General features: G+C 34.0%; 1 protein-coding gene across 1 annotated transcript in view; it reads right to left on the reverse strand.

Annotated features, from left to right (window-relative positions):
• The window catches only part of Ppfia2 (PTPRF interacting protein alpha 2), a 457,537-nt gene that overhangs the window by 70,312 nt on the left and 369,755 nt on the right, over positions 1 to 17,470 (reverse strand). Inside the window, exons 11-16 of the mRNA XM_052165724.1 lie at positions 17,278 to 17,409; positions 16,143 to 16,205; positions 11,889 to 11,980; positions 4,484 to 4,619; positions 1,616 to 1,836; positions 845 to 1,082 (exon numbers count right to left, since the gene is read on the reverse strand). Coding sequence (XP_052021684.1) covers positions 845 to 1,082; positions 1,616 to 1,836; positions 4,484 to 4,619; positions 11,889 to 11,980; positions 16,143 to 16,205; positions 17,278 to 17,409 — 882 coding nt within the window. The remainder of the gene's footprint in view (positions 1 to 844; positions 1,083 to 1,615; positions 1,837 to 4,483; positions 4,620 to 11,888; positions 11,981 to 16,142; positions 16,206 to 17,277; positions 17,410 to 17,470) is intronic.

The raw sequence follows: 17,470 nt of genomic DNA on the forward strand, positions 1-17,470 counted from the left end.
CTATTGTTCTTCAAGGACCTGCAGTTTCCTGAGAAACACTAGCCACCTGTGGAGCAACTGAACCAGTTCTGCTGAGAAGCTTCCAGGCTTTTCCCCTGTCTCTCTCTCTATATATATATGGAATTCTTCATTAAACTTTGAGACCTTGAGTAGCACGTGTTATTTTGGTCTCAGTCTCTTTTGCTGCCTTCCCACACATCCCCAGCTTCCCTTCCAGGTAACCTGTTCAATGTAACTGCGGGCAGTTAGAACTTTTAATAAGTGGCCCATTCATTTGCTTTCAGTTTTTTTTTTTTTTTTTTTTTTTAGTGTAATTCCTAACATAAATTAACAAATGTAACAATAAATGAAAAGCTCAGAAGAGAACAATGAATTATCAATATGATACATGGAAAAACACTGAGGATATAGTGCTGATATTTTGGAAGATTTTATAGAAAATATGTATTACAAAACTATACATTTTTATCTTGGTGCATCACAGTACATAATTTTTGCTATTATCCAAATTTATAAAGGTACTGATGCACTTTTTATCTGATAAAAGATACCCATTGTTTAAGTAATTTTAAGTTCTGATGTGTATTTAGATTCCTGCCTTCCTAGTGGCTCTGAGAAAGTTTCATCACTGTTAAGGTGTACTGTTCCCTCAATCCATAATGTGATGGATTAAGGATGATAACTATCAGAAATGACTATTTTGGTAAACTAACTTATACATTATTTACAAATGTAAATAAACAATAAAATGCACAGAAAGCCAGATGACAGGAAATATCCTGTAGTGTTATCTAAAGAATGAATAACTATAACTAGTCCAGTTTCTCTGGACGCATAACCATACCAGGGTCATTACTCCCATGCGGTCCATTTCCCTGGCAGGGCTTCTTGGTGTAAGCTTTGGTGTTGAGTGTCCACTTGGGGGAGATGAACTGGCCAGTGATGAAGCTGTAACTGAGGCAGTGATGGAGGTACCTGGATGGACCCTTGCCAAATTCAGCCCTTCTAAGCTTACACTAGCCACCCTATTTTCAATTTCTTCAGCACGCAATTCTGTAGATTCCTTTTCTTCTTGAATTAGCCTAGAAGATAGAGAATTAAGTCTTTTCATTATGAGCTCACTTAATAGCAATTAGATTTCACCTAATAAATACTCATTTAAGTACTGTGTACATTTTATTTCCAACCAAGCATTTCTATTATCTTTTGAGGTTGAACCACTTTAAACTTCATGGAATTACTGACTATGATTAAGAAAAATCAGTTTAGTTTTCTTTCAAATTATTACAGTGTGTATTTGAAATTTCAAGTTCTATACCTTTAGTTGTATAATAGAACTTTCCACTGGAACAATTTCTTTTGTATATAATAGGTAATTATAAACCATTGTCATTTCTATTATGAAATAATTCATATAATACATATATTCTATAATGTTTCATTGGCTCTGGTTTTTCAAAGTAATGAAGGTAGAGATGGTTGTATAAGGTTATAATCCCACTTCTGACTTTCTGCAGATCTAACAAGGCACCAGGAGATGATAAACCTAATAGTTTGAGAAACATATTTAAAGTATTAAGGTTTTCTAAGTTCTTCACACCATTAGTATTGATACCTTATTTCCTTGTTGATTGCATCCAATTGTTCTTGAAGCATCATAGCTAGAGTCTGGGCATCAGAATGACCACTTGGAGAGAGAAGATCCATTGAGCTAAAAATCGTTTCTCTGTCGTCATCATCAATATCAGACATTTCAGTGTCACTTTCAAATGGGTGGCTGCCTAGTACTCCAATTTGCTGAGTTCTATTCCATTCATGATCCCCAAGGGATTTTACCTGAATGATGAGCGAATAAATCAGTTACTCATCTTAACAGAACTAATCAGAAAATTACAACCACAGCAACAACATCAGACCATACATGCAGGCCTTCACAGCTGCCCAGTCAAATGCAGACTATGAAGTAATATTTTAATTTAATGGATCAATAAAATATATCCTGTCTTTCTATGAGGTGGAAGCTATTAATTGTTCACTTTTTTTTTTCATTTGTTTTTTTCGAGACAGGGTTTCTCTGTATAACCCTGGCTATACTGGAACTCACTCTGTAGAACAGTCTGGCCTCGAATTCAGAAATCCGCCTGCCTCTGCCTCCCAGAGTGCTGGAATTACAGGCATGCACCACCACCACCCGGCTAATTGTTCACTTAAATCAATATTTTAGCAGGAACATGGATGATAGATTTCCATATCATTTATATTCTAACAGCTATCAAGATAGCAATTGTTTATAAGCTCTGACATTTGCAACATTTTTTTCAGATTTCTAAATGTAACAACCCACATTTAAACTCAAGCATTATCATTTCTTACAGTAAGTAGTACTACACTTTTCCTATTAAAAGACAAGCACATAAACATTACTAGGTAACATATTATATAATAATTGTCTTTTCAAAATTTACTTAGGTTGAACAAAATATTATTTTCAATATTGGAAAACAACATAATTTCATCTCTACTGTCATGTTCACTTGTACACTCAGTAACCTTTTGATGCAAAGAGAGTAATTTTAATGGCTTAAGTTTTTAAAGTTAACATAAGTATTCTTCTGCTTGGAGGTTTTAAGTAACCAATAGATCAATTATTTTACAAATTGTGATCCCAATAGACAGGCCCTAGAATTTTATGCTCTTAATAATTAATTTCACTGCTATGGTCATTCAAAATGAGTTATATAGAAGATAAAATTACACTTTGTGGTATATTAAATTAACAACTAAAGACCTGAAGTAGAATTTGTATTATGAAATATTTTGTTAAGAAAGAACATAAGTTAATTTCTCTTAAAGTAAGAAGAAAAGAACTGAGTCTATCTTGTCTTTATTTGTGCCTTTATATTTTCCATGTCTTACACAATTATTATATGCTACTGTGACAGATTAATTTATATTTGACCTATTTACACTAATTATCAACCAAAAGCATTAAGATACTATTAAGGGAAAAAAACAGGATTTTGAATATATTTTTAAAATATTGTATGAAGAAAATACGCTTAGGGCAGAGAGGAACTTGGTTATTTCTCATACAGCTGTACTGATTAAACAGAAACATGACTTAAAAGCTTAAGCTACATCCAATGAATGCTGAAAATATGTTTTCATAAAGAAAACCTGCCTAGTGACAGCACCGGTTGAGAGGCCAGTATGGAAGCAGGAGATATCACAAGGCCTTAAACCCTTGAAGAAGAGCTACATGCAAGTACTGGCTGCTGAAAGAGGAGCAGTCTTCTCTTAGGACAAGTGTTCTGATAGTTTATCCAATCCCAGCAGAGCAGCCCTAAACCTGTCCCCATACTTCAGCAAGTTATAGTTATAAAATGTGTGTATATATGTCAATATATGTCAATAATAATTGTATGTATATATGTCAAATATATGTCAATAATAATTAAGGTGCCAAGAATTTAAGAAATCAATGCAAGTGATACAGGAGGAGGTGAAGGGAGAAAAGGAATAGGGGGAAATGTTATAAATGTAGTGTTCATACCTGAAATACTCCATAAAATTAAAATTATTGTAATTTATTAAAATTAAAATGCTTCTTGCATGTTCTGTAAAGCGGGTGACCTGGCTTAACAAAAGATATCCTGAGTCTGTTGTAATAATGCAATAATGGACTCAGCGGGCTGCTTTGTGTATACAAATATATATACCTAGCAATAATGATTAAAGAAGAGGTCATGGATTTGAGAGGGAGTAGGTGTTAGGGGAGGAGGTGGATCAGAGAGTGGCAGTGGTAGACCTCATATGTATGTATGCATATATGTATGTATGTATATATATATATATACATATATAGTATGCATATGACATTCAAATACTAAATAAAATAAGTTATGAAATAAAGGAACAGAGTTACAGTTTATTTTGAATAAGACTTCATAGGTACTATTAAAATTCCGTGTGCATTTTTAAAGCAGTGTTTTCAAGACAATGATTTTTAACAAATCATTTTCTTAATTTTAGAGAAAAATATAAATGTCAGTACTCAAGAATCCAAGTAGATTCTCCATTTGTCTGGCAACATCAAAGAATCAAGATTATCCATTTGTCTGGCAACATCATAGAATGGTTATAACACTTTACCTCTCACTATCTACATCTAGTTCCAATTTTGAATCAGTCACGGTGCTAGCTCCATAATGTAGGACACTATATCTCTCAGTGCCTAAATCTTAAAATTTGTAAAGTTGATATAAAAATTGCTCACAAATTATAAGTGGCAGATAAATAAATATGTGGAAAGCTCTACATATTACCCATCAGTTAATTTTAAAACACATCATTTTCTATGCATAAAATTAACATAAATTACTGGTGGCATTCCGGCTCTTCCTCTAATAGAAATTTTATTTAGAATAGCATCCTGCATCCCATTTTTAGCTAAAATGACTAATGCTGAAAGAAAAGCAATCACCTTTGGCTCATCTCTTCGCACACCCATGCGGCCTCTCCTTGGTCTTCGTATTACTTTAGTGGTTCTGTAATCAGACTGGCTGTCTACGAGGGACCCAACTGAATACCGCAACTCAGCGGAGGTGTCTATATGAGTTCTGAAAAACAGAAAAGATAAGATCAAGTCTCATAAAGTAAATCTACAACTACCTGCTTCTAAATTATCAACAAGGCAGAATCTCTCAAGCAAATAAATGTCAAGAAAGAACAGTGTTATTTTTGTTAAGCTGTAGGATAGAGTAGATTTTCATTCTTGAATGTAAGGCACATTTTTTTTTCATTTTAAACTACACTTACAACCTTGCTGTTTTTATTATTTTTAATGTTTTACTACAACAGAACATGCTAGCATTAATAGTCAAAGTCAATTGATTTAAATTCTAGACATACTTTATTTTCATCATTTGTATGTATCTGAATATTTCTATGTTTTTAAAATGTTTTTGGTTGTATTTACTGAAAAATATATCAACTTGTGAATTAAAAACATTTAAGTTTTATTGATTATAGGTAAATATATTAACGTTTTCTAACATTTAACGTTTTCATCAATGTTCTGCTGTCCAATTTAAAGAAACAGTAATATGCTCATTTTACAGTGAAACAATCTCATTTTAGTAAATAGCTAGGATTTTAGCTTTGAGTAAATCATTGTTCAAGATGGCAACAAATCTTGGTAATCACATATGATGCTGCAATTTACTGAGAGATGAAATAGGTGGAAAATTACTATTGGAAAATATCACCACACTCATTTTCAATAAACATGGTAATAAACTAGTGTAATCAAATATAGAGTCAGGCACACTGTCTGTATGTAGATTTACAGCGAGTTTAATTTATTCCTGTAATCATGATGATGATAACAAAAGCAACCCCATGCTGTCCTATAAAATGAAATCACAGGTCCATTATCAGTAGGTGTTTTCTGTTCAACTTGGGGCTCCTCCTGACTGGTCATACCCTTAACTCACTTTGAGATTAGAGATAAGCACATAGTATATATTTGTTAAGATTTATAAACTTTAGATGAGCTCTAGCTGTTAGACTCAGTGAGAGACAATGACACAACTTAGGAAAGACTTTGTTTTACCAGATGCTTAATGAGATCAATTGAAATGTGGAATCATTCTGCAAACTGATGATACTGGTTTTTTATAGCAGTAAACGTAAACTGAAAGTCAACTTGTCTATAGTGAATGAGTCATGTATAAAAGTAAACTAGCCAAACTAGACTAAACTATACTCAAATATGGCACAGCTCTTGGTCTTACACTGTTGTATAGACCACTACATTTTATAAACATAAAAATTAAAAAGTTTGGGTGAACAGGGAGAGGGGAGATGGGATAGAGGGTTTTCGGAGGGGTAACAAAGAAAGGGGATATCATTTGAAATGTAAATAAAGCAAATATCTAATAAAAAATTAAAAAGTAAAAATAAAAGCTATAAAAAATTTTTAGTTGTCATTATTTACTCAGAAAATGTGCCTTCCACACAGTGAAGACTGCACCAGTTATACTGAGCCAATGAGTGAAAGGGAAAAAAAATAGTTCACAAGCTACCTACATCAAAAGAACGTGGGTGTGTATCACCAATGGCTGCATTTTGGGCACGGTGAATTGTCTGACATCAGAATTTGCCATTCTGAGTATGGTTCCCTTGTTTTGTTTTGCTTTCCCTGAATTCTATATTATTTTTAAAATTATTGAACAAATCAAAACTCACACAAAAGTGTTGTGTTTCCAACACAGCAGTGTCCCTTTGCAGTCTCTACATTTTGGGACTTCCTAGTTTGCAGACTCACTTTATCTACTCTCTCCTTCCCATCCTCTCTGCACAGCTTACCTGACTAGCATTCAGGTCCCTCCATAGCTTACACTGTAGCTCATCTCTGACCCTTTGAACAAGCTATTGTTTCTGTTAAAACAGTCTCTCAGCACTCTTTGAATTTCAGCTTAAGTGTCCATTGGTCACGTGCTATTCTAGTTTCTTCATAGTTCATCTTTGTAAGAGTCTCTAAAGTCTCTTCCCTGTCTCCTTTCCAGAAGCATCTGTCGTAATCACATCTGGAGATCTAATGCATACTTGTCTGGCAAATAAAACATGGTTACTAGACCTTTAGAGAAAACATCTGAGCAAATACTAATCTAGAAACACATTCTTCATGCTTACATCTCTACATGTTGTCACAATTTTTACCTTGTCTGCTAATAAAAGAAGACAGAGACTGTATCTTTACTAATTATAATTAGATTTTCAAATCATTTTACTCATAAACTATAAGAGAATTAGCAACTCTAAGTAAGTTTAAAATGTCTTTCATTCATTTAAGCAATGATTTTTATGGATCATCAATGTAACAGTATTATCAATTTTTTATAAATGTTTACCTATGATATGACTGTGCAATAAAACCCTTTTCTAATATAATTCATTAAGAAAGCTTGTGCCATAACCTGGATATATTATTATATACATTTATATGAAAAAATCTATGATGAGAATTAGAACATGAAAAATTATTTCCCATTCCAAATAGCAAACATGTTCATCTGAAATGTAGGAATCTGGAACCGCACATATATGGTCTTGTCCCCACAACCTACTTCCCTGAGATACTGATTTTTGTGGGTTCAAATATCTTTCCTTTAGGTGAATGCCAAGATGTCAGACTATCAGAAAACCTCACTATAATAATGGAGTTTTCTATATTATTACAATACTATTTCTGAGACATAATACAAAGAATAGGGACATGAATTTGATGTGATTAGACAATTATTGCTCTATGCATTGACTCCTATGATATTTCAGTAGCTATTCCTTGTCTTCATCATCATCATCATCATTGTATCTCTCACACTTTGTGAGCACATATTTCATTTAGTGATATTCATGATTTGGGGTATCTTTGTTGCCACAAAACAGTATTTCTGTAAATTTAAAAACACTCAACTATTGAATACTATATTTATAGTTCTTCTGAAAAGAATAAAATACTATTTAGTGAAATTTTTAACATTTATTTTATTGAATATATGAGTGTCTTGTCTGCATATGTGTCCTGTGTAGTTTCCTGCTAACAATGAAAGTCAAAAGAGGCAGTATGATCCCCTAGATCTCAGTGACATGTTTTTAAGCAACCATGAGGTTTCCAGGGAAATAATCTTTATCTCTGCAGGTGAAATAAATTTTCTTACACCACTGGCCTACCCTACAGAGAAGTTTTAGTTTTGATTTTATCTAGTCATTTGAAACATGGAGTTTAGATAACTATTTATTTTACCAACCATACTATATGTCAAATAGATTATGTGGTGCCTCTACACAGTATACTAGCAAAGCACACATGCATTTTTGCTCTTGTAGGGAAAACATTCTTAGTAAAGTAAATGTTGAGTTCTGGAAAACAATTGTTTTTGAAGTTTCATGTATTATCCCTCTGTGTTTCTTTGAAACTATATGGCTTAATTAATTTCATTGCCACTTAACAAACATAAGAAAAATCTAAATTACATATATGTCAAATTTATCATCCTAATATTTATCTACTTATTAAATGGTCATCGCATTTCTTCTTGCCCTATGATAAAACAGATAAGCTTGAATAAACTCCACTGAGTGCTTCTTGTTTTCATAAGTAATTTTAGTTGCTATATTAATTTTCAATTTAATAAAACAGAGATATTTGTTCAGCCATTTTAAGGATCTATCATATTTATATGTTTAATGTATTAAGAAAAAAATATACAGGTCAATCAATGGAATCAGATTAAAGGCTTATACAAGAATCCATGCAGCTATAGATGACTAATTTTTGATAAAGAGGCTAAAAGTACAAACTGAAAAAGACCACATTTAAAAACAAAAGTTCTTCATAAAATTTCATAGATCCACTAGAAGAATTTAAATAGATCCATATTTATCCCCCTGCAAAATCCTCAACTCTTAAAGTATTAGAGATCTAAAAATAAAACCAGATGAACTAAACCTGTTATATGAGAAAGTTCAAATAGCCTTGAACTTGGCACAGAAATAGTTTCTGAACAGAAACACACCCTTAGTACAGGTACTCAGACCAACAGTTAATAAACTAGACTTCATGAAACAGAGATGCTTCTGCACATCAAGGAGCATTGACCTTCAGACAAAGAGCCATGTTACAAAATGTGAAACTATATTTTGGTAACCATTTTGTATCCAATACAGGGCTAATATCCAAAATATATAAGGTACTAAAACAAAACAAAACAAAAACTAGATGTCAAAAAATAAATAACCCAATTAAAAATGAGGCATAAACATAAACATAGAATTCTCAAAGAAGAAACTCAACTGGCCAAGAAATATTTAAATGTTCACCATCCTTGGAAATGCAAATCAAATTCCCTTTGAGATTTCATCTTAAACCCTCAGTACAGCTAAGATCAATTTTAAAAAGTAACAGCTTATGCTGGCAAAGGTGGGCATTAAAAGGAACAATCCTACAATATTGGTGGGAATACTAACTTGTACAATCACTATGGAAATAAGTGCCATAATTTCTAAGAAAACTGGAAATTAATCTACCTCAAGAACCAGTAATACCTTAACTAAGTGTATACACAAAGGATGCTTTGCTTCATCCTACCCAGAGATATTTGTTCAAAAATGTACATTACTGTTCTATTTATAATAGTCAAAAATTGAAAACAATTTATATGCCCCTTAGCCCATGAATAGGTAAGGGAAATGGGATGTATTTACACATGGAATATTACCAAGCAGTTAGAAAAATTAAATCATGAAATTCACTGATAAATGGATGGAACTAAAAAACAAATCATACCTCATCAGGTAACCAAGACACAGAGAGTAAAACATGGTATGTATTAAATGTGGGTATTAGTTTTTAAGGCAATGATAACCAAGATACAATCCATAGATCCACAGAAGATGAGCAAGAGACTAGGGGGGAATATATACATTTCCACTGGGAAGGGAAATACAATACAAAGTTATGGATGGATGGGAAGGGGGAACTTGATCAGGTGAGAAGGAAAGGCGAAAATGATGATGATGGAAGGAGTGTAGTGAGAGGCAGCTACAATTGAGAGCTACTTGATGGGCAGTTTGGAAACCAAGTACAACAGAAGCTTATATGTATGTGTGCATGTGTGTGTGTGTGTGTGTGTGTGTGTGTGTGTGTGTGTGTGTGTGTGTGAAGTTGATATAAATGAAAGAGCCAAGCTAAACATCTTTTGTAACTAAATGAAGTTTTCTCTACAGGTTTGGGTTACATCACATTGAGTGGCTAGCTAAAGGGTTCCTAGGGGAACCCACAAACAAATTATGTTGTTGCCAGTACTATAGATAGCTTTCTTTCCATAAACTTATAGTAGTCCCTATAGGTGAAGACTATACCTGTACAAGTCATTAAAAATGGGGAAGTTGAGCTGGTGCTTACATAAAGCCTTCACACAGGTGCTAGCATCTTTGGCAAAGGAAGGTACTCTGCACACTACATGTAGCTACCAACGCAGCTACAAAACTTTTGATCTACAATGGTAACTTACCTACAAGCTATGCTAGAAGAATGGGTGAACAAAGCTTGTGGGATAACCAAGAAACATCTGATTTGACTTAAGGCCCACTCCTTGAGATGGAAACCATACCCGATGCTGCTTGACTGATCAAGATGGGCTAGCCTATTGACCTAGGGTAAAAACAAACACTACTCTTCTACAAAATGAATAGCAATAAAATGACTTTAGTGACATTTTTCTAGTGTTATAGACCAGTTCCTTGCTCAGCCATCATCAGAGATGCTTCCTCCTACAGCAGAAGGGAATAAACAAAGACCCACAGCCAGACAATATTCAGAGAATGAGAAACCTGGGAATATTAGCTCTAAGTTGAATAAGTCCCTCCCCTAATGTCTCAGGAAATCCATTTGAAGAGGAGGTAGAAAGAGGGTAACACCCAGAGAAGATAGAGTATGATAGGAGAACAAAACCCTCTAAAATCAACTCGATCAGTACATCCATGTATTCATGATGTATCCTGAGGTAGGATGCACTAGTACTTAGGGTATATATTAAAGATTCCTGTTAAGTGTATATATATATATATATATATATATATATATATATATATATATATATATTCCCTTGTGCCATTTTGTCTGCTTCTTACTTTTCATTTCTTTGCTTTGTTCTATTATGAAATGTTAGTTTTTGTTTTGTCTTAATATTATATATTTTCATCTCTTAGAAGTTCTTTTACTTTGCAAGTAAAGTCAGAGAGGGAGTGGTTCCAGAGGGAGGGAAGGTGGTGAGGATCTGGCAAGCATAAAGGGAAGGGACCATACTATAATCAGTCTATATTATATGAGAAAAAATATATTTTCTGTCAGACCATGAAAGGCAGTCTGTGTTCTGGTTGAGCTAGGTTTAAACCCTGAAGACCAAGTGGACTTAATCCACGAGGGACAAAATGCTGTTTGCCCATGCTCTCAGACAGTAGGCTGACACCACAAGGCCCTCAACTCCCTATTTCTGTGGCCATCAGTCACTTAAGCCCCTGCTACTCTACACACTACTTCCACAGTTACCTGGCTATAGCCAGGGTGCTTGGTCCACTATCAATGGGGATACTTGGCCCTTCCTCCCTCTCTTGCCCTCTTCTTTTTTTTCTCTTCTCTTCTCCCCCTCCCCTCCCTTCCCCTCCCCTCCCCTCCCCTCTCCTCCTCTCCCCTCCCCTCCTCTCCACTCCTCCCCTCCCCTCCCCTCTCCTCTCCTCTCTTCTCCTCTCCTCTCCTCCTCTCCTCTCTTCTCTTCTCTTCTTTCTTTCTTGATCTCCCTCTTATCCTTTCTTTCCCCATTCCCTTCTCCTTCTTTCTACGTGGGCATGACTGACTTCTACCACTTTACTTTACCTCTCTCACTTTACTTCTCTATAATAAATCTTTAAAATCATGAGCTGTCTCTCCTTCCATCTAAATGAACCATGCTGGAACAATGGAACAGAGGCCTGCAATTTTCAATATAAGGTAAAGATTATTAATAAAAACAAAATAACAAAGGCTAACATATCCTCTTGGAATATAATACTTTATAATATAATAGAGTACTTTTCTATGTACTCTCATTTTTCATTTAAGAATTTTTATGCACTTTTAACTATATACTTGAACAGAGAACACAAAAATTTTTTTAGTTATATTTGATAGAATACCTTCAAAAAGGAATTCTAACAGTTTAAATTAAATTATTACAGTGTCTACTGGGAAATGAGACCCTTATTTTATGTGAGAAAACAATAAAATATAAGAAAATTTACATTGATGCTTGCTGAACCAAAATAAACATTTAACTTAATGTTACCTTGACATAGTGGGTTCAATTAGAGAGCCAGTTCTCATTTTCATTTGGTCAAGTTCAGACCTCAGCTTCTCAATTTCTTCTGCTAATCTTTCCTAAGAATAAAAAGTAGTTACTCAAATGATGGTCACTCTATCAGCATTCAATTATGGCAAATAAACAAAGACTTAAAAGTGAACATGATTTAATTTTAGTAAAGGACATTGGATATAATCAGAAAATATACTTGTGTTTACCTTTCATAATGAATATATAAACAAGAGAAATCAACTCCCTGGTATTTAAATCATAAATATTTGCAAATGTGTGAGATTATTAAGATCATGAATACTTACAGATATGTCACTTCAAATTCAAAGGCAAATCACACCTAGTAGAGTCAACTAACCTGGTCTCTTTAGAGGGCTCAGAGTCTGAGCCACCATGGAAAGAACATACACAGGCTTCACCTAGGCCTCCCTGCATATATGTAGCAGATGTTCAGCTGGTCTTCATGTGGGTCTGGAAAAACTGGTACAGGGGGCTATCCCAAAAGCTGTTGCCTGTACGTGGGATATGTTCTTCTAACTGGGCTGCCTTTTCTGGCCTCAGTTGGAGAGGATGTGCCTAGCTTCTTAGAGACTTGATGCTCTGTCATGGGGAATACTGGGGCAGGGGGCACCTGCTCAGAGGAAAGTGGGAGAGGGAAGGAACAAAGAAACTAAATAAAAAATATTGCTATGAGATTAAATAAAACATGTGAAACTTCAAAAATAAGGAAAGGCAATAATCTTAAAATTTTAAATTAATTGAGATGTGAATAAATGAATAAGTAAAGTATATTTATGATTTGAAGACCCATAATGAAAGAATGTCTGTCAATAAACTAATTACAGGCTTTTAAATTTTATATTTCATTTCTCACTACATTCAGACTGTTTTTAATGAGAATGTCGCCCATAGGCTCCAGTGTTTGAATACTTGGGCTCCAGTTTGTGAAACTCTTTGGGAAGGAGGTGTAGCTTTGGAAGACATATGCCTTTGAAGGTTGGCTTTGTAGTATCAAAAGCCTATAATATTCCAGTCAATTGTCTTTTCTTTTCTTGTATATGGATCAGATTTAAAATCTCAGCTATGCCTCTAACACCATGCTGGCCCATGCAGCCTGCAGTGAAGATCATAAACTCAACCTCTGGGACTGTAAGCCCTAAGGAACTCTGCCTTCAGAAAGTTATGTTGGGCATGACGTTTCTTTACAGCAATAGAAAACCACCTAACACAGTGGTAATGTAGCATTTGTGACATTTCTCTTAAATGTTCTTTATATTTTCAGGACCACAATCCTATTTACTCCCTATATTATTGACATTTTTGTAAATTATTATTCAGGTTCAGAATCTCTGGTACACATTCTTCTGCTAGCCTATCATTTTGAAACATATGGATAGTCAAATAACTTGCTTAAATAATTTCTTGTTTAATAGTAAGAATTAATAAGTTTGTTATTAATAAATAAAATAATAATTTTATTATTTTCAGCATACCAAGTATAGAATGAATTCAGTTTCTTTCCTTAATGTATATTAATAGAAAAGGCAACCAATAAATACAATTCATGAGTAAATTATATTGTTGGGAAGAACACAGAAAAACTGTGAAAGGATTAAGGATGATATATAACATGATATGGGATAGAAGTCCTGAATAACCTGTCAAGAAACAACATTGCAGGTGGAAGTATATTTGGTGAGTCAGGGCAGCTCCTCAGGGTTGGTCACTTAGAGACATCAAGGAAAAACATAGCTGGATGTGGAGTTAGTAAAGGAAAGAAAGGAAAGCACAGCTCTGAAAGACACTAAAGCATTCTCAAAGTCTAAGGCTTTGTACTATAGGAGGAAAGGGAGCACCTGGGGAAAATCTGGGCAGAGACGCATCACAGCTCGGTGACTGCAATACCTCTGAATACATGCTTCCATATAATTGGAAGGCAGGGAAGAAATAAAATGTGGAGTTCTTCAAAATCATATCAGCAGAGTTATGGGATAGACATGAATATTCACGGGAGAAAATGCATAGATTTTTGTTATGTTTTGATGATAGCACTAACAGAATTTGACGATTAGGTTCTACAGAAAAATTTGATGTAAACATGAGAGTTAGCTATTGCTAATTCTTTTGCTGCCACATTACTCTGAATCATACAGATAGTCAAATGAATAGGTGCTTGAAATGGTTACTTGTTTGGTTACCCAATTTTATTATTAATGTACATTAGTAAACATTATTGATGTTTACTTGTAGGGAGGGCTTGTGTGATTTACTCGGTATGGTAATGCTGGGAATCCTGGCCAGGTTAAGTGGCAGTAGTGTTTGATATATGTGAGTATGGGCTAGGTAGGTAACACTGTGGAGAAATCATCATTTTAAATCAGAATTTTTAAGTGTCCAGATGAAAACATGAGTTGACCCTGAAATGCAACATCTTCTTCCTGGAAAATTACTCAGTAGTGGTCGAAATTTGGAAGTTCTTAATTAATAATTGTGTTGAAATTCCTGAGTTCAAATAATCCTGCCAGGAACTGAAGAACAATTGCTTCAGAAAGATGTATTAAGTATCATAGATTTCAAAGATAAAAGTCATTTAAAAAAAGACAGGGATGACATGCAAAACATATTGTTCATGGTTGTTTGTGATCATAATAATTTTAGTGGACATTTGAATAAGGATAGATGTTCTAAAATCAGTGAATGTGATTAGCCATATGCTATAATAACCCAAAATGAAGCTTGGCCTAGGACTACCCTTTTTGGAGTTTTGACATTAGCAAGCTTAAGATGTCTTGTAATGTTGGTTGCTTGGGTAGATTGCTGAAGCAGTAGGATTGTGTAGGTGCGGGGAGTAGGTTTTGAGAATCTTGCCAGAAGCACACAGAACTTTAAATAACTTAACACTGCATAACAGGATCAAGGCCAAAATTCACAATATGGTCAGAACTAGTTCACAAAGCATGTGATACTTCCATCAAAATTCTGATGATTCATCTAGTCATCCATCCTTGCTTCCTGAATGCTATTTCTTAGGTCCAACAGCCACCTGGATCTCTAGCTACTTACTAAATAGTCCTAAGAGCCTATTAAAATATTGTTCCCTCTGTGTAATCTCTATTAACCATTCAGTAATAAATTGAAGCAATCTTTTAGCAACACCTACAATAGTCATGTATATCAGAAGAGTATGGGCATACAGGCTGTGGAACCACGTGGTTATTATTATTATTTAATTATTGTAGCAATGCATAGCATTCAATAAAATTATTAAGTTTCCTCTCCCTGCCTCTTTTCAGTACCTTCTGTATTATTGTACGGTGCCAGAGCTTTAATTCTTTGCTTCCTCCTCCTCCTTTATATCCTTTCTACTTCTTTTTTACTCTTCTTTTTTTTTTTCATTTCCCTTCCCCATTCTCATCCTCTATTCCTTTTTCTATTTCCAATACACAATTAGAGAACATAATGCTGGCATTTTAAAATGAAATTTCAATGAACAAGTCTAATGAAGTAAAAACTACATATTCTTATCACCACTTTAAAGATTTCACAACTTGTGCTTTGTCACCCTATTACCATAACTCATAAACTTTGAAACTCATCCTCAGTTTCAAAGTATCGCGCATATGAATAATACCCCTCCAAACTAACAAGCACCTCTAACTATGATATGTATTGTGTGCTTACCAGGTCTGCAGGACTATCAGCAATTGCCTGATTCTTTAGTCATGTGCCAAATCCCTGAAGTTTCCTTTATATCATCAGTATTCTCTGATTGTTACTACCTGTGGCTTACATGACTCTCCCTGGATTGGCCCTTGACTTCTGCCATCCTAAATTATTGTTTGTAAGATATGCTTCTTCTCTTCAATTTTCTATTGCCTGAAGTAGGTATATGCTGAAAAATACCTAGTAGCACACTTCATTATAACAGCAAATTTTTCAGAAATAACTTCCATAACTTCACAAACTTTAGGGAACATGTACTAATAAATATGATCCCAAAAAGAGTATATTTGCTATTAGAGATATTGATTAATAGTGATTTTAAGCTAGCATGGGTTGTTTCTGGAGTACTGGTTTGCAAAGTGTTTAATGCTAAAACCTTTTTAGTTTCTATCCTTTGCTACAATGAGTTAAAACTGTTTTAAAGTCTAACACAAAATTGTTTCTTTTGCAGTTATTTCTTAATATATTCATCGATGTGAATGAGATAATGTGTTTCCATAATACCTTATCATGTAAAGACTCTTCAAGATTTTTTCTGAAGGTTTCTGATTCTTGAATCAAAACATTCTATGGAAAAGAAAAGAGAAAGAAGCAATATGCTGAAAATATTTAAATATGCAAATGAATACTCTAACACTCAATAATCTTTTATAATTCCTTCTCTAGTAAATATATTTCCTTGTTTCTATGGAAACCAAGTTCCATTGAAGTCTTTAATAGTGAAATGAATCTTTTGCAAAATAAACTATTGAAACAAGACATGCTGTTTTGCTACAATTGGATAAACAGCATAAATATTACCCTATAAGGTCTTATTCCATTTCTTCACAGACTTTATTACAGACAAGAAAGAATTAAGCTGTTCTTCAATTATTACCCAACTATTCGCAGTATACTTTGACTTCCTAAGGTGTCAAAAAATCAAAATTGGCTAACATTTTGTTAAAACATTTTTCCTGATTATATGATAACAGAAACTTCCTAAAGAAGATCGTATGTGAAATTCTGCTTAGGTTTGTGAAATAATTTGTGCTTTTGAAGTTTTAGTGTTTACATCTCTGGCTTATTCTGTGTTTGATTACCATTAATAAACATTTATGATTAGTGTGATTGTTTCTAGTTATTAACATGACAAACATGATTTTGAATTGATTATCTGGCTGAACATAAGCACATTTCTTGAAGCAATGCAGTTGAAAATAGAAGCTTCTAAACCCCCTGTCATTAACAATAATACTCTTCTATCTGACATAGCCTTTCATACTTTGGCTTCCAGTGTTGGTATTTAAGCACAAAATATTTCAAGTAAACACATGCTCAATATTTTTTCTTCCTCTGTATTTAATGAACAATAAGAAGATAAATGAACATTCCATCATGTTTTTTGACATTTGCTCTTATAAACATACTAATATTTAGTATTTATGTGTCATCTTATTGTTTGTTCAATATATGATGTGATAGCATTTTGTTGAATTTATTAATTCACTATCTAAGACCATATTGAGTATTTTTAGGTTAAGGAAAGTAGGTTGATTTCTTGATGCAAACAAGGAATACATCTGGCTAAGAAAAATTACAACCTAGACAAATATGGCTAAGCACTCATGTGCTTCTCTCTTCCTGTCTGCGACTGTACCTTCTCTTCCAAAGCGGCCATCCTTTCCTTCAGGTGCAGTTGCAGGCGCTCATTGGATTCTGTCAGAAGCCTGTCCACGGTATCTGATAATCTTTTATTATGCTCTTCATTCATTTTCTCCCTTTGTCTAGCCTTATAGTTAAGAAAAAGAGAAACAATATATTTGGCATGGTAAAATAAAACTCTGCTGCTC

This window comes from Apodemus sylvaticus, chromosome 20 (assembly GCF_947179515.1).
Source record: "Apodemus sylvaticus chromosome 20, mApoSyl1.1, whole genome shotgun sequence".
Taxonomy (NCBI): domain Eukaryota; kingdom Metazoa; phylum Chordata; class Mammalia; order Rodentia; family Muridae; genus Apodemus; species Apodemus sylvaticus.